Below are 24,770 nucleotides of genomic sequence, written 5' to 3' on the forward strand. Positions count from 1 at the left end.
GGCTTGAGCCACCGCGCCTGGCCTGTCAAACTCTTATTATGAGACTCTCTTTACAAGCCCAGGTGTTTAAGAAGAGAACGGATGCTAATAATTTAAGAAAATTGCACACCCGTAATCCCAGCACTTTGGGAGGCCAGGGTGGGTGGATTGCTTGAGCCCAGGAGTTAAGAGACGAGCCTAGGCAACATGGCAAAACCCCATCTCTATTTAAAAACACAAAGAAAAGAAAATTGTCATCTGTGCCGTTTTGGAACAAGGTATCATGTAAAGACCATCATTTCCCACTCTGCCATTTTTTAAATAAAGTCTCACAGCTGTTTTTTGGTAAAATTGGGTGTTCTGACTTTCAACCCTGTATTTTTACAATTCTCTATATCGTATAATTAAAAAAAAAATTCTCTGTATCATTCCTCTGTATTATGATCTGCCATTTCGCCAAAAAAAAAGTTTTGTTAAACCAAAATTAAGTGTATAGCTGAAGGAAAAGGAAAGAAAAATTAGATTGTATGACTGGGCACGGTGCCTCATGCCTGTAATCCCAGCACTTTGGGAGGCCAAGGCTGGCAGATCACCTGAGGTTGCGAGTTCGAGACCAGCCTGACCAACATGCAGAAACCCTGTCTCTACTAAAAATACAGAATTAGCCGGGCATGGTGGCACATGCCTGTCATCCCAGCTACTCAGGAGGCTGAGGCAGGATAATAGCTTGAACCCAGGAGGCGGAGGTTGCAGTGAGCCGAGATCGCACCATTGCACTCCAGCCTGAGCAACAAAAGTGAAACTCAAAGAAAAAAAAGAAAAAAGGAAAATTGGAGTATATTTGTGTTTTCTAAAAGTCAATTGATGTTTAGAAAATTGAGATTGTATGCATCCTAAAAGCAAATCCACTATAAGAGCTTTTATGTCCAAATAGCTCTTTAATTCAGAATGATCTGGTCTTGTTTTGTTCTTTGTTTTGAGACAGTCTCGCTCTGTTGCCCAGGCTAGAGTGCAATTGCGCAATCTCGGCTCACTGTAACCTCTGCCTCCTGGGTTCAAGCTATTTTCCTGCCTCAGCCTCCCAGGTAACTGGGATTACAGACATGTACCATCGTGCCTGTAATTTTTTTGTATTTTTACCTGGCTAATTTTTTGTATTTTTAGAAGAGACAGGGTTTCACCATGTTGGCCAGGCTGATCTTGAACTCCTGACCTCAAAGTGATCCACCTGCCTCAGCCTCCTAAAGTGCTGGGATTACAGGCGTGAGCCACCATGCACAGCTGGAATTTGTTATTACCTCTTGGTGCAACCACTGTAAGTCTGTAATTGGATATGTTAATTTGTCAGGTTATAGGCTACCATAGCCCCCATCAAAGTGCTCAGTAGCTTTATTATGCACATTCTTCCCCTGTTTTAGGGACAGCTGTTAAGGTATTGAGACTTATTCTCCTCTTTAATATTGATGTATTTGATGCATTCTCTCCCCAAAATTCCCATCCAGAGTAAAAGTAGAGAAGTGAAATGATCTTGTTCAGCCCATCTTTCATGTGTTTGTGTTAGATTTTGAGGACATACAGTTGACCCTTGAAAACTGCAGGGGGTTAAAGACACTGACCCCCAGCACATTGGAAATATATATATATATCTTTTGAGCTCCCCTAAAACCTATTAATAGCCTATTGACCAGAAGCCTTACCAATAACATAAAAGTCTATGAGTACATATTTTATGTTACATATGTTATATAAGGTATTCTTACCACAAAGTAAGCTAGAGAAAATAGTATTAAGAAAATCCTAAGGGAGAATTATCATAAAGGTCTTCATCCTCATCATCTTCATATTGAGTAGGCTGAGGAGGAAGAGGCGGGCTGGACCTGGTGTCTCAGGGGTGGCAAAAGTGGAGGAAGTGGAAGGGATAGCAAGAGAGGCAGGCACACTCAGTGTAACTTACATTGAAAAAAATCCACATAAGTGGACCCACACAGTTGAAACCCAGGTTGTTCCATGTACTCTGGAACTGTATTTCTTAATTATACGGTCTGTGAATAAAGATGTTTTATGTCTATTGACATTTTAGAGAATACTATCTTAAGTATGTTTGATTATATTTAACAGAATTGTAATTTGGTTTCTGTTTTACAAAGAGGCTTATTGGATTATCGAATTTTTGTCCTTGTAGGAATCCATTCGGTGGTTAGAAGATGAAAAGGCTCTCTTAGAGATGACTGAAGAAGTAGACTATGATGTCGATTCATATGCCACACAACTAGAAGCTATTCTTGAGCAAAAAATAGACATTTTAACTGAGCTGCGGGGTAATTCTTTTTCCATTTTAATGTTTGAAATCTGATTGGTATTGGTATGTATATTAGTGAGAGGGTTTCATATTGCAAGAGGACGTACGAAGTAAAAATTGTGGGCACTGTTTAGCACCTATTTTCCGAGAGGTAATAAAGACAGCTAACCATTGTGGTTTTTCTAAAAGTCATGGTATACATTTCAAGTTTTCTTTCATATTTTAAGAAGACAGTCAAAGAGAGAAAATGTGTTTTTAACAAATTTATAATTTTTTGTACCTATTCAGATCTTTAGTTTGGTAGGCTGATGCTTATGAGAATTATCTTCTTTCTGTGCTTTTTTTCGGGGCTCATTCTGTTGCCCAGGCTGGAGCACAGTGGCGTGATCATGGCTTACTGCACCCTCAACCTTCTGTGCTCAAGCAGTCCTGCCACCTCAGTCTCCTGAGTAGCTGGGACTACAGGTGCGAGCCATCACACCCAGCTAATTTCTAATTTTTTGTAGAGGTGGGGTCTTGCTTTGTTGGCCAGGCTGGCCTCAAACTCCTGGGCTCAAGCAGTCCTCCTGCCTTGGCCTCTCAAAATGCTGGGATTACAGGCATGAGCCACCACACTTGGCCTCTGCCATTTTTTTTTAAACGAAGGAGGTGTAAAGATGACTAAAGATGACTACCCTCTGTACCTTACTCATGAAGGGAAGCATGTGCCTTACCTACTAAACCGTATCTTTCTGGTTTTTTAGTTAGCTTATCTGTGTAGCTTCAGCTATGCATTTCTTTGTTAATTTCTTAGGCATCTGTACACCATTGGCTGTTTATGTGTGAGTGAGCATCTGTATGTGTGTGTACATGCAATCCAACATATACCAGAATGAAATTCCTAGTTTGGGGCAATACATAAGCTGCTTATTTTTTTAAGGAGGCCCTCTGTGAAGTTGATTGGTTGTGTTGAAGGGTTATTTTTCTTTCAAATTAATTCGTTTATTTAAATTTGCATCCCAGCCTGGGCAACATAGAGATCCTGTCTCTAAAAAATAATTTAAAAATTAGCCAGGCATGGTGGTGCCTGCCTGTAGTCCCAGCTACTTGGGAGGCTGAAGTGGCAGGATCACTTGATCCCAGGAGTTTGAGGCTACAGTGAGCTAGGATCGTGCCTCTGCACTCTAGTTTGGGCAACACAGAGAGATCCTGTCTCAAAAAATTTAAAGAGTTGACAGATAAAAATGTATGTATTAGGTACAACATGATGTTTTGAAGTATATACAGGTTGAGTATCCCTTATGTGAAAAGCTTGGAAAAAAAAGTGTTTAGGATTTCAGATTTTTGAATATTTGCATTATACCAAAAGTTTGGGATTTTGGAACACTTTAGGTTTCAGATTTTTTTTTTTTTGAGATGGAGTTTTGCTCTTGTCTCCCAAGGCTGGAGTAAAATGGCACAATCTCGGCTCACTGCAACCTCCACCTCCCACGTTGAAGCAATTCAGCCTCCCGGGTAGCTGGGATTACAGGCACGCACCACCACGCCCAGCTAACTTCTGTATCTAGATGGGGTTTCACCATGTCAGCCAGGCTGGTCTGGAACTTCTCACCTCAGGTGATCCACCTGTCTTGGCCTCCCAAAGTGCTGGGATTACAGGCATGAGCCTGGCTTTTTTTTTTTTTGAGGTGGCGTCTCGCTTTGTCGCCCAGTGGAGTGCAGTGGTAATCTCAGCTCACTGCGACCTCCGCCTCTTGGGTTCAAACAATTCTTCTGCCTCAGGCTCCTGAGTAGCTGGGATTACAGGCATGTGCCACTGTACCCGGCTAATTTTTGTATTTTTAGTAGAGACAGGGTTTCACCATGTTGGCCAGACTAGTCTCGAACCCCTGACCTCACGTGATGCACCCGCCTCAGCCTCTCAAAGTGCTGAGATTACAGGCGTGAGCCACCATGCCCAGCCAGATTTTTGGATTTGAGATGTTCAACACATATATGTTGCTGACTGGTTATGAAGTTGGTTATTTGAAATCATATTCTGTAAAGTCAGCAGTGACTGCTGAACTAAAATTTTCATTTGTTTCTCATATTGTTCATATTTAACCCTTTATTTAAATTGTTTTGATCATTTTTCTAATCTGCAATAATTCACAATCAGCTTCTGTATCCATTTTATTCAGAAGACAGATCATAATGCACTCTGGTATTTTTTCTTTGTAGCATTCAACTTAATTGACTTCCTTTCCTTTTCTCAAATTTCATGTATATCAAGCATATCCATAACTTTTAAGAAATTACTATATAGATATATTACATTATTCAGTCCTTAGAATTTTTTTTTAACCATCCAGAGATAAATTTGAGATTCGTAAGAACAATTTGGGCTGGGCACCTGTAATCCCAGCACTTTGGGAGGCCGAGGCAGGTAGATCACCTGAGGTCAGGAGTTCATGACTAGCCTGGTGAACTGGTGAAATCCCGTCTCTACTGAAAATACAAAAATTATCCAGGCATAGTGGTACACGCCTGTAGTCCCAGCTACTCAGGAGGCTGAGGCAGGAGAATTGCTTGAACCCGGGGGGCGGAGGTTGCAGTGAGCCAGGATCGCGCCACTGCACTCCAGCCTGGGTGACAGAGCGAGACTCCATCTCAGAAAAAAAAAAGAACAGTAACAGTTTGAGAGCACCAAATCCAGAAGTCCTTAAATTCATTTCAAAATTTCAGAAAAGTTAACTTTTCAAAACATCACTGTACTTCCAAAAAGGGGAGGAAAATTGAGATTCCAACTTTATTTTCTTCTGAAGTCTACAGAGTAGGGTTTTGTAACCTTGGCACTATTAACATTTGGGGCTAGGCAGTTCTTTGTTGAGGAGTGTTATCCTGTGCCTTGTACAATATTTACCAGCATCGTTGGTCTCTGTCCACCACATGGCAGTAGCACCACACCAGTTGGGATAACTGTAAATGTCTCTCGACATTACCAAATGCCTGCTGGGGGCCAAAAATCACATCCAGTTGAGAGCCACTGTTATTGAAAGATGTCTCATCTTAGCTGCATGTAATTTATCTGACAATTTACTGACCTATTTGTAATTCTTACATGACTCTAGATCAGTAGATGACCGGAAAGAATGTGTAAAAGCAAGAAATGTATCGTTTTGTCATCACCCCTTCACAATCCCCCTTCGTCACAATGAGGACAAAATGTAAATTTCTAAAAATTCAAGTATATTTTAAATTTTCATAACTTAAAAAAGGTAAAATGGGGGGCCAGGCACGGTGGCTCATGTCTATAATCCCAGCACTTTGAGAGGCCAAGGCGGGCGGATCACCTGAGGTTGGGAGTTCGAGACCAGCCTGGCCAACATGGTAAAACCCCGTCTCTACTAAAAATACAAAAATTAGTTGGACGTGGTGGTGCACACCTGTAATCCCAGCTATTTGGGAAGCTGAGGCAGAAGAATTGCTTGAACCCATGAGGTGGAGGTTGCAGTAAGCCTAGATTGCGCCACTGTACTCAAGCCTGGGCAACAGAGTGAGACTCCATCTCAAAAAAAAAAAGGTAGACTATGTATTTTACACATGTAAAACCTGCCTGTGCTCCAGAAGGAGTTCTAATAAACTAAAACAAAGAACTGTAAATGTGCCAAACAGAACAGAAAGCTATTGAAAGATATAGAAAAATAGGTATTTCTGGAAATCTGTAACAAAAAACTTTGTAATAGTTCAGCACTGTATTTAGTTCTGAGTTTCTAGACAACAAAAACAAAAGGAAAGATACTGAGTAACTGTTAGGAAATAACACAGCTGACTTGATCGAACCCATAAAGTTGTAAACTCTTACTGCATGCAATACAATACTTATTCCCTCTTTCTTTTCTTTTTCCAAGACAAAGTGAAATCTTTCCGTGCAGCTCTACAAGAAGAGGAACAAGCCAGCAAGCAAATCAACCCTAAGAGACCCCGTGCCCTTTAAACCGGCATTTGCTGCTAAAGGATTCCCAGAACCCTCACTACTGTAACATACAACGGTTCAGCTGTAAGGGCCATTTGAAAGTTTGGAATTTTAAGTGTCTGTGGAAAATGTTTTGTCCTTCACCTGAATTACATTTCAATTTTGTGAAACACTCTTGTCTACAAAATGCTTCTAGTCCAGGAGGCACAACCAAGAATTGGGATTAATGAAGCATTTTGTTTCATTTACACAAATAGTGATTTACTTTTGGAGATCCTTGTCAGTTTTATTTTCTATTTGATGAAGTAAGACTGTGGACTCGATCCAGAGCCAGATAGTAGGGGGAAGCCACAGCATTTCCTTTTAACTCAGTTCAATTTTTGTAGTGAGACTGAGCAGTTTTAAATCCTTTGCGTGCATGCATACCTCATCAGTGATTGTACATACCTTGCCCACTCCTAGAGACAGCTGTGCTCACCTTTTCCTGCTTTGTGCCTTGATTAAGGCTACTGACCCTAAATTTCTGAAGCACAGCCAAGAAAAATTACATTCCTTATTTGTCATTGTAAATTACCTTTGTGTGTACATTTTTACTGTATTTGAGACATTTTTTGTGTGTGACTAGTTAATTTTGCAGGATGTGCCATATCATTGAACGGAACTAAAGTCTGTGACAGTGGATATAGCTGCTGGACCATTCCATCTTATATGTAAAGAAATCTGGAATTATGATTTTAAAACCATATAACGTGATTATAATTTTTCTCAGCATTTTCTTTGTAAAGAACTAAAATATAAACTAGTTGGTGTATAATAAAAAGTAATGAAATTCTGAGAAGAGTTTTATCTTAGGAAAATACATATATATGCAGTGTGTGTGCCAGTGTGGTATTAACAAGACTAAAATAGTGCAATTTGATCCTTACCAATATCATTACTTAATTTGAAGTGTTCATTACCACCCCAAAATACACCTTTTCTATGTACTGTTAAAGGAAATTGGCTTCTGATGCATGAACATTTACATGTACATTGAAAGTAGTCCATAATAGAAGTTAGTTTAAGCCAAGTGTAGACAGTACATTACTCCCTTGAAAAAGAATTAAGCTGAAAGAGTTGACTTTGCCTTAAAAGGCAGATCTAACCCAAGCTCCATCCAGTACCAAATGTGAAACTTCGTTGTTATTTGGTGAGAATCATCAAATTCTCACTAATACATTGGTGTAGGGCATGCTACTTTTTAAACAGCAGCACTTATTTTTACAGATTGCTACTCCAAGGAAGAAAACTGGCCACTTTTCATGTAAATATTTTGTTCAAAGATTTGTGTATCTCTCTAGGAGTTTTCCCTCAGTTCCCAGGATGGGGTCCAGGAGTAGATTAACAGCTAAAAATCTCCCAAGGATATCTTGTTTTGATTTATTTACTCCAGGGAACTACCAGCTCCTTCACAGGAGCCAAAGGGGAGCTATGAATAGAGAGTCACATGAGCCAGATTCTTTACTTTACTGTTCATAAAACCCAGAGAGTAGTTGTGAAAGATCCTAATACAAGTGTGAAAAGCTCTGTAAACATGAAATCTAAAACAAATGTAGATTTTCACAATATGCTTATTAATAAATGAAGTCTATGGAATAAGTTTTAGAGAGAATTTACTTCAATCACCTTTGTTTTGGAAGGGACTCAGGTTTTCTTGCAGCTGTAAGATATATTCTATTTGTGTTTATTTCAAAGGGAAGAGGAAGGATGGAGAACTGTTACAATTGACCTTGCAGAGGATATTTTTAAAAAGGTAGTTTTTGAGATTAACCAACTTTCAAAGGGCAATAAAGACGTGAATTTGCTCATTTAAAGCACAACAGATTAGCTTCAAATTTATTATTTGCATTGGATGGGTACTGTCTTTGGAAAGTCTCCTTATAGACAAATATGCTGCCTTATACTATGATGGCTTCATTCTGATCAGGTATTTTTAAAATTAGTACCAGAAAAGATACTGGAGGTAGTATAATACAGTCCTTCAGCTTTACAGATAGTGAAAACTGAAGGCCAGAAAAGGAACTAAAACTCAGAAGTTCATAGGGGTAGAGGGAAATAACCTGAGAAAGCCAAGTTAAATCTTAAAATTTTGACTATAAGGATAGAGATGATACAAGTGAACTTCGCAAAAGAGTTTTGTGAAATTAAACAAAAAATCTACCCTTATGTATATTTCATATTTGTTTAACAAAAGCAGCTTGACGCTTTTGTTCTGGATTACACATCAAGAACAAGCATTATTTTAATTACGTAGTAACATTTACTATATGACTTTGAAGCCAGATTTCAAATCTGGCTTTGTTAAATTAATTGGAAACACTCCTTCTATTAATTTAGGTATTAAAAAAAAGCCAAATATCAATAAAGATATTTTTATTAATTGTTTATAGAAACAAAATAGCTACTAAAACTATTATAGTATATTAACAGCACTTAGTATTATATTGATTTAAACATAGTAGCTAATAAAACTTGTTTATGACATCTATGAAATTCTCAATCTGACAGTTTTAAAATAGCTTAAAACTAAGCACCAGGTATATGAAAAAAGTACTGGAAATTTTAATTGTCCAGAAATCACAGGAATACTGGGAACCTGTAGTTATGGGAAATGGCTGTTTTTCTGAAGTTGAAAGCAAATATAAAACTATAAAACCAGTTTCAATTACTAAACCCTTTGAAATTTTGCTATGCCTATAGTTATTTACCTAAGAACCATAAAAAAAGATAATTTTATTGTTAACTTCATTCCAGTTTAGCTTCCTCATTTTACATGTAGGGAGTCATGCCCTTTAATATGCCTGGCACTGCTCGGTGGCAGTAGCAGACTTGGGCTTACCCAGAACCCTAAGTCTCTGATGCTATAGGATAGCGAAAGAGGTAGGCAATCATAACAGACAGTGTACAGGATAAATAGGGAAGAGAATGAGAGAACCAAAATAAAAATACTTTAAAAAACAATTATTTTACTGTACATGTGAATAACAAGAAATGGTATGGGGAATGTGTGACTAGTGAAGCATATTTTAACTGTTTTACTACTGGAGGAACAGAGCTAAAGGCCTAAAGAAGGCCTCACAGTATATAACAGTAAATAGAAGAGTAACATCTTTATACAATAAACTGTTAGAAATAATAAGTTTAAGTGTAAAGTTGTGCGTCTCTGCGGCTCCTGAACTTGAAGATTATTGTGAATAGATTGGACCAGCTCTGTATATTAAAAACTTGGATACTTAGAACTTTCCAACTTAAAAATTCAGAATCATAAATGGTGACAACAGTAGTAGTATCGAACCAAAAACAGTCAAGTAAATTATGTCTCTAAAGCAAAAGCATTATCTTCTCAAATACAAAAAATACAAACTTCATTTCTTTTCTTGACCTTGAAAAATTCTGTGTTCCAAACACCTAGGAAAAATGAATACCTTCTGCGTTGAATCCATGTAGCAATCTGAAAAAAGAAATCAAAATGGAATGGTACTGAAATGCTAATTTGTAGCACATAATGGTATATAGTTCTATACCATTAATTCTAAAACATGAATACAGCATGCTGACAGAGCCCACCCACTCCTAATACTAGTTATTAAAGAAACGATACTGGCTGGGCGCAGTGGCTCACACCTGTAATCCCAGCACTTTGGGAGGCTGAGGCAGGTGGATTACCTGTGGTCAGGAGTTCAAGAACAGCCTGGCCAACATGGTGAAACCCTGTCTCTACTAAAAATACAAAAATTAGCGAGGCATGGTGGCACATGCCTGTAATCCTCGCTACTCGGGTGGCTGAGGCAGGAGACCTGCCTGAACCCGGGAGGCAGAGGTTGCAGTGAGCTGAGATTGTGCCTTTGCACTCCAGCCTGGGTGTCAGAGCAAGACTCTGTCTCAAAAAAAAAAAAAAAAAAAAAAAAAAAAGAAATGCTACTGTCTGACTAAATTTATAAGATGCGTATTGGTTAAACCATGCCATGTTGGTGCCTCTTTCATTATAGCTTTTATGTCGTAATGAATTTGACTAAAATTATCTTAGACTCATTATCCCAGGCCTAAGAACTCACTGGCATTTGTTTCAAGGTAACTGAACAAGAAGCTGTTTGGAATTGGCAGAAGTCAGATGAATAACCAATCTTACATGCCCCTTCTTCCTCTCTTGAGCTGTTATTTATATTCAAATTAAATACACATGATTTCTCCCTGTAGATACCTGTGTACTTAATAGATTCTAGTTAGTAAACTGCACATGCCCAATATCTTTGAGGAAATTTAGTGAAAATGAAGGAAAAGATAAAATATTTCTCTTTAGACCTGAGGTTATTTTTAGGCTGGCCCATAGAAACAGGTCCAGATAAATTTCTAAAAAAGCAAAGTAGATACTTATGAATAGTATTCAATGCCTAGGATTAACATCTAAAAAGACTCAGTAGTACTGCTAGCCAGCCAATAAAATATAAACTCCATTTGTCTTAGTTATATAGAACTGTGTTTCCAGCTTAGAAAAAGTCAAACCAATGACTTTTAGAACAGACTACCCTCATTTTGTATTCAGCCTCTAGAACATGGAAGCTTTAAAAGTGAATTGGCTAAATAGGCAAGAACTTCTGAAAGTTAACACCTTAATGATTAAAAACAGTAAGTACAGGTTAGTAATTACCTGGGTAATTAATTGAAGCCTTATTCTATTTTCATAAGACTTACTTGCTTAATTCAAGCAAAACAAATTTTGGTCTAAATTACCTAGATAATTATGACAGCTTTTTACTTGAGAAGTATAGAACTTGCCTCAGGCTACAAAACTAACTATATTATTACTAAATGGATAACCAGGTAAGATTCTAACTGGCATTATTGTATGCTTAAGATTCATTTAACAACAGCTATTCCCAGTAAGGAAATTTTAAAAATCAGATCTAGTTACAGGTATTATGATTTTTCTACCTTATGGACTATTTTGGAGGGATAAGCTATTAAGACTAAGACTATGAATGAGAGTTGGGGAGGGAGCAGGAAGGGAGGAACATGCACACCACATTAACACAAAGGCAATCTTCTGGCTCGGACTGTTCTTTACTACTGTTCTTAAAGAAAACGTTCATTCTGCTGCAGCTAACTAGCCTCCATCTTCTACACCAAATACTATTCCATGCCATGGAAGTGCTATGCAATAACTCTCCCAGGTAGCACCTTATACCGCTTAAAAGCCTTTAAAATCTCTAATCTGAAGGTGTCACAGTAAAGAAATGTAAACACTTAGGAAAACAAAAATGTAATTACCTGATGAAGTCATCTATGTCCATGGAACGGGCCCGTTTGTCACTAAAACCTGTGCTGGTTAGGATTTGCTGTATTTTATCTGCTATGCTGAAATCTTCTGGTATTATCTATCAATATAAGATTCAGAATAAATGAACGACATATCTTTAATGAGGTCACCTTGACTCTTTTTTTTAGTTCAGTAAGTCATAAAATAGTCACCTTTAATATATCTGTTAATAAGACTTTGGAAGGCCTGATTGTTTACATAAGACATGGATCTCTAAGTGGCTGATCTTTATTAACAAAAACTTGGAATACCTTGAATTAGTAATCCTGTCTATATTAGCCATTTTCTTCTTTAAAATTCTGTAATAGTTATTAGTTTCAGACTTCACAAATAATTAAAACTGTAAATTAAATTTTAAAGCAACTGTTACTCCTTTCAAAATAATGCATTTTCTTGCTACAGATTTCACCTTAACCACCTCGTTTTTCTCAAAGAGGTGACCTGCCCAAGCCTTGGGAATATTAAGGATTTTACACTTAATGCACATATTTTATCCAAATATTTTTCTTAATCTAGCTTAATATTTTTCTATTATACTTAGGCAGATTATCTAATGACTTTTTCCCCATAAAAGAGAAAATGCAGATAGTATTGTGATACATTAAACCATATAGGTTCTGAGTCATAAAAAATAAAAAGAAAATTGGCCTTTATCTCTGTCCTGTTTAATTAAACTGGAAGCTAAAAAGTTAGCAAACATCACATTACACACACTGTTACACAAATGATAAGCATGAGGCTCACAACCAGAAATCTGCTATTGAGCCATATGAACTTTATTTCAATTTCTGGGTATTAAACTTAGAAATTAATAACTATATTTGTAACTGCTGTGTGAGCAAAAAACAAGACATGGTCACAATTCAGAGGACAGTAAATTGTACACAGTTATTTTAAGTTTTGCAAGCTACACATATCTACAGCTTTGAGGAACCTGTAACTGCTGAATCTGATTCTTGTTATGGCTAAAAACAACTATCAGTAGTTAGAGGACAGGGTGGAGTAATCAAAGTTGCTCTTATCTGTTCCACAGGATATACAGCAGCACTGACCTGTCAGAATTCAAGTCGAAATTTTGCTAGTTATGCATTCTATATTGTCTTTTAAGGATCCTATGGAATGTACAAAATAATCTCATGCTAGATCAACAAGAATAAAAATGGACATTTTAAAAGAAAACAAATCAATGAAACTGCAGAACATTTTCTACTTACAATATTATGGACTGAACAGTGAATTCTGTAGTTTTTTTCCAAGAGTTGTTGCACTGCACTTGATCTGTAGCATAAAGAAGTGATGCCACTGTTGTTATTCCAAAGTCAGAGTAATTTCTTAAACTTTTTTTTTTTTTACTAATATATAAGCCATTTAAGCAATAATTTCATTTTAGATGAAATTAAATCTATGTTCTGTATGGTACAATTAAGGAATTTTAAAAGTTGTTGAATATTTAAACTTATGCAGCAAACACTAATTATATTTAAAGTGCAAAATCCTGATAAATACCTCTTAAATTCTTAGAGAAGTTCTAGACCCTCCACAAAACATCCCCTAAAAAAAAATCTCCAAGCCCTGTAAAACTGTGTCTCACCTCTCTTTTACCCTTGAACCCCAAATTGATGAGTTGCATTTTCCCAAGTTAATAAGATGACACATAACCTTCACAAGTGTCGAAGGGGTCCATCATTGCCTCATTTTTCCAACAAAAAACTAGAGCAGATGTATGGTCAGAGTTTGGGAATGTTTTCCTGTTTTGCCAAAAAAAACCTGATCTGACTCTCAACTCCAGCAAACTTTCTTCATTAAGTTCTCCTGCCTCCCAAGCTCTAAAGATAGTTAAAAAGATGAAGTTTGTCTGGACCCATATCTTTATGCTTTAGGGTAGCTGCTCAGGAAAAGGACCAAATTCTAGCGTAGTATCTGGAGCGCTGGTCCTTTACACATTAGAAATTAGTGTAATACTTACTTAAATGCAGCAGAGAGTGTCTTGTTTTTCCTAACAAAGGTTATCCTTACTAGACCATCCCATTCCTGAAATAGAAGATAGACATTTTCTTCAAATTACAAACTTCTTGTTCTTGTCTATGCCTGCTAGGTATTACCTTGTCTTTTAATATATAAAATTGAAGGGAACTTTCTAAAGTGAAGAAAATGTTCTGTACCTTGATCTGGCTGGCACACAGACGCAAAAATAAGACATACATTTGATTTTTGTACTTTGGTGCATTTCACTGAATATGTCTTTTCCTCAGAATTTTTTTTGACAAGGGTCAAAGCATGACAATTTTTTTTTAATTTGAAAAAATAAAGCCAGGCACAGTGCTGCATGCCTGTAGTACCAGCTATTCGGGAGGCTGAGGTGGGAGGATCGCTTGCGACCAAAAGTTCAAGTCCAGCCTAGGCAACATAGTGAAACCCCATCTTAAAAAAAGAAAGTGGAGGAAAAACAAAATGGTCCCACTTCTGAACAAAGAACATGGCATTTATTTAAATCTAAGTATCATTTTCAAAAATAAGATTCAAAACAGACATGACTTCAGATACTGCCTGTGCAACACCCCTAAACCTCCTTGAAGGAGTTACTGACAAACCACTCCATTTACCACCAGTTGACCACACACACAATCGTGTTTTTCTCTAATGTGGCTGTAGTAAAGTTTTACATCAAGTGGTCTTCTTTCTTGTTTTTAAATCTCAAAAGCAATTACAATTAAAATATGTTACCCATAATATTACTTTAAAACAACTATTTTCATTTTACCTTGTTTTCCAAGTTTTATTCAATTTTTTTTTTTCTTTTTGAGACTGGGTCTCACTTTATAACTACCTTGCATCAAATTATTCCATCTACTTCAGCAGAGGGATGTGTCCTAATTAGCATTTTCCTATGTTTGAATATTTAGGTTGATTCAATATTTTTCTGCTGCTATAGACACACATCTTCCAGCCTGGACTTTTTTTCCTTTTATTGATTAAGCCAATATTTTAACCTCACCTGAAAATTGATGGGTGGTGGTGGATTCTTAGGTTCTATCCTTACAACACTGGATTCCACCTTGGGCGGTGGTCTGAAGTTATTCTTTCCAACCTGTTAATGAAAAAGTATTTAAGTAGTACTCTCAAAGGCAACTTTTATTTAGTAACCAAAGATGCTATCCTCACAGAAGGCACAACTAGATGCTCAAGGATGAGTTAAGGTAGATTATTTCAATAATAAAAATCACTGGCTGGGCACTTTGGCTCACACCTGTAATCCCAGCACTTTGGGAGGCCAAGGCAGATGGATCGTTGAGCCCAGGAGTTCAAGACCAACCTGGGCAACATAGCGAAACTCTGTGTCTATAAAAAGTACCAAAAAATTAGCCAGGCATGGTGACACACAGCTCTAGTCCCAGCTACTCGGGAGACTGAGGTGAGAGGACTGCTTGAGTATGGGAGGCAGAGATCGCAGCGAGCCACTGCACTGCAGCTTAGGTGACAGACTGAGATTCTGTCTCAGAAAAAAAGAGAAAGAAAACAAAATTCACTTACTTTCATTAGATGGTCCACACGTGCCAACAGCTGTGTATTAATTGAGAGTCTGCAGTATAACTTATCTCCGGGTTTTGCAACCAGTCGGAGGGCAAATTCTCTTTGAAACATAAGTATAGCACATCTGAAAAGAAAGCAGAAAGGAATAAGGAAAATGGTCATTGTCAACTATAAATGAATTTTGACTGCAATGAATTTTCTTGGGAGAGAAATAGCAAAGCATTGGCAGCTGATTATAAGGTAGGAGAACGCTTTCAGCCTTTTTTATTGCCACAGAATGAGAGAGCTGGCTTTGTTTTTATAATGGCTGTACTCCTCACTGCAAGATAGCTTGCAAATATAAGCCTTTAAAGACTGGATGAGAAGGTGTTTCAAATCAGCACTAGTCCATCACCTCTTCTATGAAAACAAAGTGAAATACATTGTTTCAGCAGCAGAAATATATTTATGGGGTAGCAGACACCTTTAAGGAAGAGGTGAGGCTGAAAAGGCAGATTGTGATGTTCAATGTCTCCTTGATTTGACAGGTTAAAAGATGTACACTTTTTTTTTTTTTGAGACGGAGTTTCACTCTTGTCACCCAGGGTGGAGTGCAATGGCGTAATCTCGACTCACTGCAACCTCCATCTCCTAGGTTCAAGTGATTCTCGTGCCTCAGCCTCCTGAGTAGCTGGGATTACAGGTGCACGCCACCACCCCTGGTCGATTTTTCTATTTTTAGTACAGACAGTGTTTCACCATGTTGGCCAGGCTGGTCTGGAACTCCTGACCTCAGGTGATCCGCCCACCTCAGCCTCCCAAAGTGCTGGGATTACAGGCATGAGTCACCATGCCCAGCTAAAAGATGTAGACTTTTTATTCAGCAGGCAATGGGGAGACTTTGTAGGGGTTAATGAACAGAAGAGCATCTTCAAAGCTACACTTTGACATTCAAACTTTTGACAATGAGTCACACTAAAAAATACATTTGGCATTGCAAGCCAAGCCACAAATGTCTGCATGTGTATGTGTTTATATTGTATTTCAAAACAAAAATTTCACAGAACTATAATCACCTGGACTACATGCAGTGCCCTCTGATATATTCCATTCCATGTCATTAAAAAAAAAAGATGGTCATGACTCATTAATTTTATAACCACTAAATAGTTTTTGACTTGCAGTTTGAAAGCCACTAGTATGTAATGTAGAAAGTGACTTCAAAGTTCATGGAAATATTGAGTTAAAAGATAAAAATAAGGCACCTATAATCACAGCACTTTATGAGGCCAAGGCAGACAGATCGCTTGAGCTCAGGACTCCAAGACCAGCCTGCGCAGAACATGGTGAGACCCCGTCTCTAAAAAAATACAAAAATTAGCTAGGCATGCTAGTACACCCCTGTAGTCCCAGCTATTCAAGAGGCTGAGGTAGGAGAATCATCTGAGCCCAGCCTAGGAGAGGCTGAGGTTGCGGTGTGCTGAGATCTCACCACTGCACTCCAGTCTGTCTCAAAAAAAGAAAAAAAAGAAAAAACATGAACTTTATTATTCAACATAAGCTCCATCAAGTTCAAGACACTTTTGTAAGTGATGATACCAGCCTTTTAGTCTGTAGCAAAGAAACTGAGGCTCTGGGGAATTTAACCATGTCACTGCAGTCTTTTTTTTTTTTTTTTTTTTTACATTATTAACTGAAGAAAAAAGCATACCCTTTCAAGATTTTTTAAGACCAGGAAACGAAAATAAATCAGAAGGGCCGGGCACCATGGTTCATGCCTGTAATAATCCCAGCATTTGGGGAGGCTGAGGTGGGCAGATCACTTGAGCTCAGGAGTAGGAGACCACCCTGGGCGATATGGCAAGACCTATCGCTAAAAAAAATACAAAAATTAGCTGAGTATGGTGGCACATGCCTGTAATCTCAGCTACTTGGGAGGCTGAAGTGGGAGGAATGCTTGAGCCCAGGAAGTGGAGGCTGCAGTGAGTGCAGATCACACCACTGCTCTCCAGCCTGGGAACCAGAGCAAGACTGTCTCATAAAATAAAAAGTAAGTCAGAAGGGGCCAAATCAGGACTGTAAGGTGGATGCCTAACCATTTCCCATTGAAACTCTCAAAAAATTGCCCTCGTCTGAGGAGAGGAAGGAGTAGAAGCGTTATGGTGGAGGAATCTCTGGGGAAGCTTTCCTGGGAGTTATTCTGCTACGACTTTAGCTAACTTTCTCAAAACACTTTTGTAATAAGCAGATGTTATCATTCTTTGTTCCTAAAGAAAGTCAGCAAGCAAAATGCCCTGAGCATTAAAGAAAAAAAAAAAAAGTTGCTATGGGCTTTGCTCTTGACTGGTCTGCTTTTGCTTTGACTCGACCCATTCTGCCTCTTGGTAGGCATTATGTTGACTCTGCTTTGTCTTTAGGATCACACTGGTAAAGCCGTATTTCATCTCCGTTACAATTCTTTGAAGAAATGCTTCAGGATCTTGTTTTCTTTTTTGATAATCTCGCTGTTGCCCAGGCTGGAGTGTGGAGTGCAGTGGCACAATCTCGGCATACTACAACCTCTGCCTCCTGAGTTCAAGCGATTCCCCTGCCTCAGCCTCCCGAGTAGCTGGGATTACAGGTGCCCACTACAATGCCCAGCTAATTTTTGTATTTTCAGTAGAGACAGGGTTTCACCATGTTAGCCAGGCTGGTCTCCTGACCTCAAGTGATCTGCCCGCCTCGGCCTCCCAGAGTGCTAGGATTACAGGTGTGAGCCACTCTACCCAGCCATGTTTCAGGATCTTGATCCCAGTTATATAAAATTTCCACTGGAAACTCTGCTTTTATCTGCAGCTGATTTGAGTACAATGTTTTTTGTTTTGTTTTCTCATAAAATATTTCAGAAAAGAGGGTATGACAGTTTGGGTATCCATCAAGTAGAAACTTGAACTTAGATTTTGCAGTCAGAATTGTGTAAGCTGAACCAACTGAGATGTCTGTGGTGTTGGCTATTGTTTGTGCTGTTCAATGTTTTTCTTCGTCACTTAGGGAACAAACAAGATGAATGTTTTCCACAAATTTGATGTGGCCAGTCTGCCACTGTAGGCTTCATTTTCAACACTGTCTCATCCCTTCTTAAAACGAGTTATCCATTTGTGAACTGCTGATTTCTTTGGAATATTGTCCGCATAAACTTTCTGTAAAGCATCAATGATTTCACCATTCTTCCAACCAGGCTTCACCATAAATTGGATGTTTGTTCTTACTTCAATTTTAGCAGAGTTCATGTTGCTCTGATACAGGCTCTCTTCAAACTGATGTCTTATCCTTCTCAGGGCCTCACACGAGATCCTGTTCACTTAGTACAGAGTTTATTGTGGTGCAGAAACATTTTGAAATCCATGCATAGTTTTTTCATAATACACATTTTCCATGAACTTTCTGAAGACCTCTTATACTAGAGACCAGTTAGCAAACCACTGCAATTGTCTAGACATAAGGTAATAAAAATTCTAACCTAGGCTTAACGGCAGGAAGATTCAAAAATAGGGAAAGGCTGTCTGGTCTCAGAAGCAGGACTTCTAGCATACTGTCCCCAAATAACCTCTCAATTAAAAAGAGAGAAAGACCTCCATACAAATCAACTTTTCTATAAAAATTCTTCAGTAGTTTTTCAACTGACCTGACTCATTTTTGGCTATGTTCACCACCTGAATTGTAAGTCTTTCAAAATTTGGCAGTAACTCTAGTCTTTTGTCACAAACCTGAAAAAAGGTCGATGTAGCAAGAGTTTGAAGACAAAAGGCGATGAGATCTGTAAGAGAATTAACTAGTTATTTCCAGGAAACACACATCAGAGAAACACTTAGTATCATGTTTCTGAAAATGTGAGAACATACCTGATAAGGCAAATTTGCCACACAAGTATCAAAGAATGGCAAATCTGTTTTCAACACATCACCCACTAGTACTTGAAGTTTGCTGGCCACAGGCCTGATGAGAAAAGAAGAAATGTAAAAAGACCATTGTTTCATGAGATTGAAATGACTTTAATTCTATTATGTATACTCACGTGCCCTGAACTCTTTTGTGAAGTTCAGCTACCAGCCTTGGGTCAAGTTCACAAGCAACAACCTAATTTAAAAAAAAAAAAAAAATTATTTAGCTTAATTATGGAATATAAATATTTTATTGTTATCCCAACAGGAACTCTTACATGATTTACGTGACAAACTTCTTTTCCCATTTCTACCACCAATATTCCTTCAATTGTACTCGCCTACTTCAAATAACAAACAAAAATGGGCCAGGTACAGTGGCTCATGCCTGTAATCCCAACACTTTGGAAAGCCGAGGCAGGCAGATCACCTGAGGTCAGGAGTTCGAAACCAGCCTGGCTAACAAGGCGAAACCCCATCTCTACTAAAAATGCAAAAATTAGCAGGGCGCAGTGGTGGGTGCCTGTAATCCCAGCTACTCGGGAGGCTGAGGCAGGAGAATTGCTTGAACCTGGGACGTGGAGGTTGCAGTGATTCGAGATCGTGCCATTGCACTCCAGCTTGGGCGACAGAGAGAGACTCCATCTCAAAACAAAAACAAAAACAGAAACAACACAAAAAATTAGCTGGGCCTAGTGGTGGGCACCTGTAATCCCAGCTATTCAGTAGGCTGAGGCAGGAGAATTGCTTGAACCCTGGAGGCAGAGGTTGCCATGAGCCAAGACTGCGCCACTGCACTCCAGCCGGGGCGACAGAATGAGGCTCCATCTCAAATCAAAACAATAAAAAAGCCGGGTGTGAGGCTGAGGTGGGTGGATCACGAGTTTAGGAGATCGAGACCAGCCTGGCCAACATGGTAAAACTCTATCTCTACTAAAAAATTCAAAAATTAGCTGTTGCAGTGAGCCGAGATCGCGCCATAGCACTCCAGCCTGGCGACAGAGCTAGACTCGGTCTCAAAAACAAACGAACGAACGAACAACCACCATCACCCAGAAAAGTAGACAACCAGATTATGTGAGAGTTCTACCCATATAGTCAATAGAATCACGTTTCATTTGTCTCCATCCTTTGTAATTGAACAGATGATGAAAGAAAATATACCACATGTCTGTGCAGTCAGTGTTGTTAGAGAAGAACGTACAATGCGATTGCTCTTACTGTAAGTATGTCACATCTACTGAGATACACAATACATGGCATAGATAACTTCTCAAGTAAATGAAATAGATGTCAAATAAGGCCGAAATTGAAATTTTATTCCAATTTCAGCTGAGGTTTCACTGACTTCTTTTATTTTTATTTAAAAAACTTTTTTTAAGAGATGGGGTCTCACTCTGCTGCCCAGGCTGGAGTGGAGTGGGCGCTATCATAGCTCACTGCTGCCTTGAGGTCCTGGGCTCATGGGATCCTCCCACCTCACCTTCCTGTGCAGCTGGGACCACAGGTGTGTACCACATCAGGCTAATTTCCTTTCTTTATTTTTTTTTTTTTTTTTTTTTTGAGACGGAGTCTTGCTCTGTCGCCCAGGCTGGGGTGCAGTGGCCGGATCTCAGCTCACTGCAAGCTCCGCCTCCCAGGTTTACGCCATTCTCCTACCTCAGCCTCCCGAGTAGCTGGGACTACAGGCGCCCGCCAACCCGCCCGGCTAGTTTTTTTGCATTTTTTAGTAGAGACGGGGTTTCACCGTGTTAGCAAGGATGGTCTCGATCTCCTGACCTTGTGATTCGCCCGTCTCGGCCTCCCAAAGTGCTGGGATTACAGGCTTGAGCCACCGCGCCCGGCCCTTTATTTTTTTTAGAGACGGGTCTCACTATGTTGCCTGGGCTGGTCTCAAAACTCCTGGACTCAAACAATCCCCCTACCTTGGCCTCCCAAAGTGCTGGGATTACAGGCGTGAGCCACCATGCCCAGCCTCTTTTTTATTTTTTATAGAGATTGGGTCTCACTTTGTTGCCCAGGCTAGTCTCAAGCTCGTGGCTTCAAGCAATCTTCCTGCCTCAGCCTCCCAAAGTGCTGGGATTACAGATGTGAGCCACAGCTCCTGGCCCCACTTCTATATAGACTGTCTTTACAGGGTAAACAATGTGCTGCTTATTCTATTTGGCTCCCAGATGTATCTTAAAAAAAAAAAAAAATTCCCTGTTGAAATACTTAAGTGGTTTCTGTTTTCCTGACTGAAATATCTCATATTTTCTTTTTTTTTTTTTCTTTTTTTTTGAGCAGAGTCTTACCCTGTCACCAGGCTGGAGTGCAGCGGTGCAATCCTGGCTCACTGCAACCTCTGACTCCTGGGTTCAAGTAGTTCTCCTGCCCCAACCTCCGGAGTAGCTGGGACTACAGGCACCCGCCACCACACCCAGCTAATTTCTGTATTTTTAGTAGAGATGGGGTTTCACCATGTTGGCCAGGATGGTCTCAATCTCTTGACCTCGTGATCCAACCGCCTCGGCCTCCCAAAGTGCTGGGATTACAGGCGTGAGCCACCGCACCCGACCGAAATATCTCATATTTTCCAAGACAAAATTTCCAACAAGGGATCAGGAGTTACTACTAAAATAATAGCAATTAATTAAAACATATTCAGATTGAAAACCAACTGAGCTTGCTAACATAGTCATTTGTGATACCAAACATTAAATCCCCTTTTTACCTTTTTTGCCTTTTCTAACAACTTTACAGTCATGTTGCCAGTTCCAGGTCCAACTTCTAGCACTACATCAGTTGGTCTTAAGGCAGCCTAAAAGCAAGCACGAACACTTTAGCTCTTCTGGCACATCAGAACACAGAAGTTAATTTACACTTGACCATCTTTACTCACATGTGCTCTGATAAGAACTCTTAATCTGACTCCATTTTTAGATTCTTCATGATCCATGTGGTTAACAAAATTACCTCAATAACATTTGGTGCAAATGAAAATCTAAAACCTCTCCTAAATTGGAGGAATACTGCTCAACTTTAGGAGTCAGAAAAGCAGGAACAGCATTTCTGGGATTGACATTCTGATTTCTATCTAGAAATACTCCAGTCGCCTCTTGTTACCTTCTCTGTTCACATCAACAAGTTCAAATGGGAAAGGACTGTACTTGCTGGACGAGGTTTTTTCAATTCTCAACCCACCTATGATTTCAAGGATGCAGAACAGCAGCAACTGTAAACAAAATTGAATGTCTGCACACAGCTGTAATATTCTAGGGCCACAGCTTTCATCAGATGCTCAAAGGAAACTATGAGCTAAAAAGGTTAAAATAGTACACCAACCTTTTTTTTTTCTCATTTTTCAAATGACACGAAGCCCAACAAGATCCTTTAACTATGTAATGCTCTTTCTACAACTCCAAGATGCTTTCCTTGCTTTTAACCATAAGTGTAATCTGCACCGTGTATATTTCACTTCCTAGCACCCAAACATCCATAACCATAAGAGAACATCAATGACTCAGATAGGAGTAATACTCCAAGCAATTTATATGTGGTACTGGAATACATCAAATAATTTATATGTGGTACTATATGTTTTTCTGGGGAACAAACTTTCTAATGTGTGGTTTAGACATAAATAGATGGAGTACATAAAAACTAAAAGTGATAAAAAAAGTGATTAGAAATAGAAGAATAATTATCTTGAACAAATACAAAGGTCCAGCTATAAAGTAGATAATCCACAAAAAGACACAGAATTGGGAACCAGGAGAAACTCAGACCCACAGAATGAATCTTATTTATGCAGAAGACAGCCCGTGAATCCTAGACAATTATTTGATTCATTCAACAAATATTTACAGAGCATCTAATTTATGGCAGGCAGACTTTCTGCCCTTATGTATTCACAGGAATAAAATTAATAAACCAACAACTCTCTCCCTTTCCTCTTCCATACCCACCTTATCGATAATGCTGTTAATAATGAGAGGATTTTTCAAAATGTGCTGCCCAATTCCCGTATTGAACATGAGTCCTGTAAGAAAACACGAAACAGCCTTAATTTTCCTACTGAGATTAGATATTAGACAGTCCCAGAGAAGAAAGCCGCATGGGTAGGGGGAAGATTTCTGAGCCAACCAGGGCCATGAAATGTCACGCCAGGACTGCCAAACTCTTTTAAGTTCATCCTCCAGCTGTAAAGGACGCCAACGACTGCGCGCAGGGCCTGCGGCCGACTCGGGGACCCACCCCTGCCTTCCGCGCTCACGGGAGCGGGTCCTGACCGGCCTCCGCCGATCAGGTCTCGGTCCGCACCCCAGGCTAGGTCCTGCCGGAAGACCTGACCCGACCCCAGCTTCCTCGCGGGCATCCGCACCTCCAGCGCTCTTCAGCTCCCGGCGCTGCTCCTGCCGCCCGCGGCGGCGGCCAATGGCCCCCGACTTGACCTTCGGCATCTTGGCAGGAAGCGGGCCCACAGGCCCGGGACCTCAAGGAGGACCAAAGTGGGCTAGCGTGAGAAAGGCAACACGTGGGAATCGCCGCTTCGCGCCGCCCGCACCACTCCGGCCCAAGTTCGGGGGGGGCAAAGGTCCGCCCCCTCCCGTACGCTCTGGGCTCCTCCTCCAGAAAGAGGGCGGACCTTGGAGCCCACTGACTGCCGGGAATTGGAGTCACCGAGAGAGGAAAGCCGAACTGCGGGAGCCTACAGATCCCAGAAGACACCGCGCTACAGAGGCTTGCAGTCAGGAGTTGGAGCTCTTGTCCCAACCCGAGCTGGATAAGAAGGTGTTGGTGTGGTGCTCTCGGTGTTGCGAAGGCTGTTTAAGTTATATGATGAGGTTAAGCCTATGGATGTTTTAGAAGGCCAAGTTCTGGGATCGTTGAGGTCCGAAGAAGTATTCACGTGCCTCCCTCCTGTTTTCCTGCAGCTTGTGGGGGTGGGAAACCCGGAATTTGGGGATGAGCTTGCTCTTTTGTGGGAATGCATTTTTTGCTGCTTGCCTTGGGGAAAAGAACTGCAAGAGTGGAATTAACTCTGGTTTCGCTAGGGCTATGGTTGCTTCTATTAGGAATAGAAGAATAATTATCTTGAACAAATACAAAGGTCCAGCTATAAAGTAGATAATTCACAAAAAGACACAGAATTGGGAACCAGGAGAAACTCAGACCCACAGAATGAAGCTTATCGTGCAGAAGACAGCCCGTGAATCCTACAAAATTATTTGATTCATTTAACAAATAATTCAACAAATTCCTTTTGTGCCTCATCATTCACTCCGTAAACATTTATTGAGCTCCAACTGTGTAGCAAACACTGCTGGGGAGTCTGCGTAAGAAACTTACCTCAAAGTTTATTCTGTTGAGAGAGATGGACAGAAACTCCAAAACGCTGTAAATACGATAACGTATTGGTCATTGTGCTAGGACAGTGTGCCTGACTATAAACTCCGTGAGTACCAGGGCCACAATATCCACATCTGTCTTGCCAGCCAGTGTAATGGCTCTCTTAAATTTTTCTGTGTGTATTCTGTTTCGCTGAAGAAATAGCTTCTTCCTGTCATTACTAAAGCTAACTTTCTTTTGAGCAGTTCATTGTGTGCATTCCCAAACGTTGGTCTTAGGCCCTTCTTTCTTTGATGTAGTTCTAAGTCAGAAAAAAAGTCTCATATACCCTAGTAGCACCTTCAGCTATGTGTTTCATTTCAGTAATCATTGTTATTCCACAAGTCTAAAGAGTCTACACTGTGCTAGGCACTTCCAAATGTTAATAGGGTGGACATGGCC

At 39.7% G+C, this 24,770-nt stretch overlaps 2 protein-coding genes across 10 annotated transcripts in view; one reads left to right on the top strand and one right to left on the bottom strand.

The window, feature by feature from the left end:
• The window catches only part of KIF2A (kinesin family member 2A), an 82,055-nt gene extending 75,010 nt beyond the window's left edge, over window positions 1-7,045 (top strand). For all 6 annotated transcript variants that reach the window (XM_045393754.3, XM_073993501.1, XM_005556977.5 and 3 more), the window contains 2 exons: window positions 2,162-2,297; window positions 6,148-7,045. In XM_045393754.3, coding sequence (XP_045249689.1) covers window positions 2,162-2,297; window positions 6,148-6,233 — 222 coding nt within the window. In that variant the 3' untranslated portion in view covers window positions 6,234-7,045. The remainder of the gene's footprint in view (window positions 1-2,161; window positions 2,298-6,147) is intronic.
• A 1,564-nt stretch (window positions 7,046-8,609) lies between these two features.
• Window positions 8,610-23,561, bottom strand: DIMT1 (DIM1 rRNA methyltransferase and ribosome maturation factor). 4 transcript variants are annotated; one of them, XM_073993503.1, is made up of 12 exons: window positions 23,362-23,561; window positions 22,946-23,019; window positions 21,712-21,798; window positions 19,133-19,194; window positions 18,960-19,053; window positions 18,743-18,874; window positions 15,100-15,223; window positions 14,564-14,656; window positions 13,535-13,599; window positions 12,783-12,846; window positions 11,520-11,626; window positions 8,610-9,702 (listed from the first exon to the last, which is right to left on the bottom strand). In XM_073993503.1, the coding sequence occupies exons 7-12, from the start codon at window positions 15,208-15,210 to the stop codon at window positions 9,660-9,662; spliced, it is 483 nt and encodes a 160-aa protein (XP_073849604.1). In that variant the 5' UTR covers window positions 15,211-15,223; window positions 18,743-18,874; window positions 18,960-19,053; window positions 19,133-19,194; window positions 21,712-21,798; window positions 22,946-23,019; window positions 23,362-23,561; the 3' UTR covers window positions 8,610-9,659. The 4 variants fall into 4 exon arrangements, with proteins under 4 accessions (XP_073849604.1, XP_045249693.1, XP_073849605.1 ...); XM_045393757.2 differs by having other exon boundaries at window positions 9,198-9,702; window positions 18,825-18,874; XM_045393758.3 differs by lacking the exons at window positions 21,712-21,798; window positions 22,946-23,019; window positions 23,362-23,561 and adding an exon at window positions 21,293-21,611.
• Window positions 23,562-24,770: the final 1,209 nt, after the last annotated feature.

This window comes from Macaca fascicularis, chromosome 6 (assembly GCF_037993035.2).
Source record: "Macaca fascicularis isolate 582-1 chromosome 6, T2T-MFA8v1.1".
In the NCBI taxonomy this organism is placed as follows: Eukaryota; Metazoa; Chordata; class Mammalia; order Primates; family Cercopithecidae; genus Macaca; species Macaca fascicularis.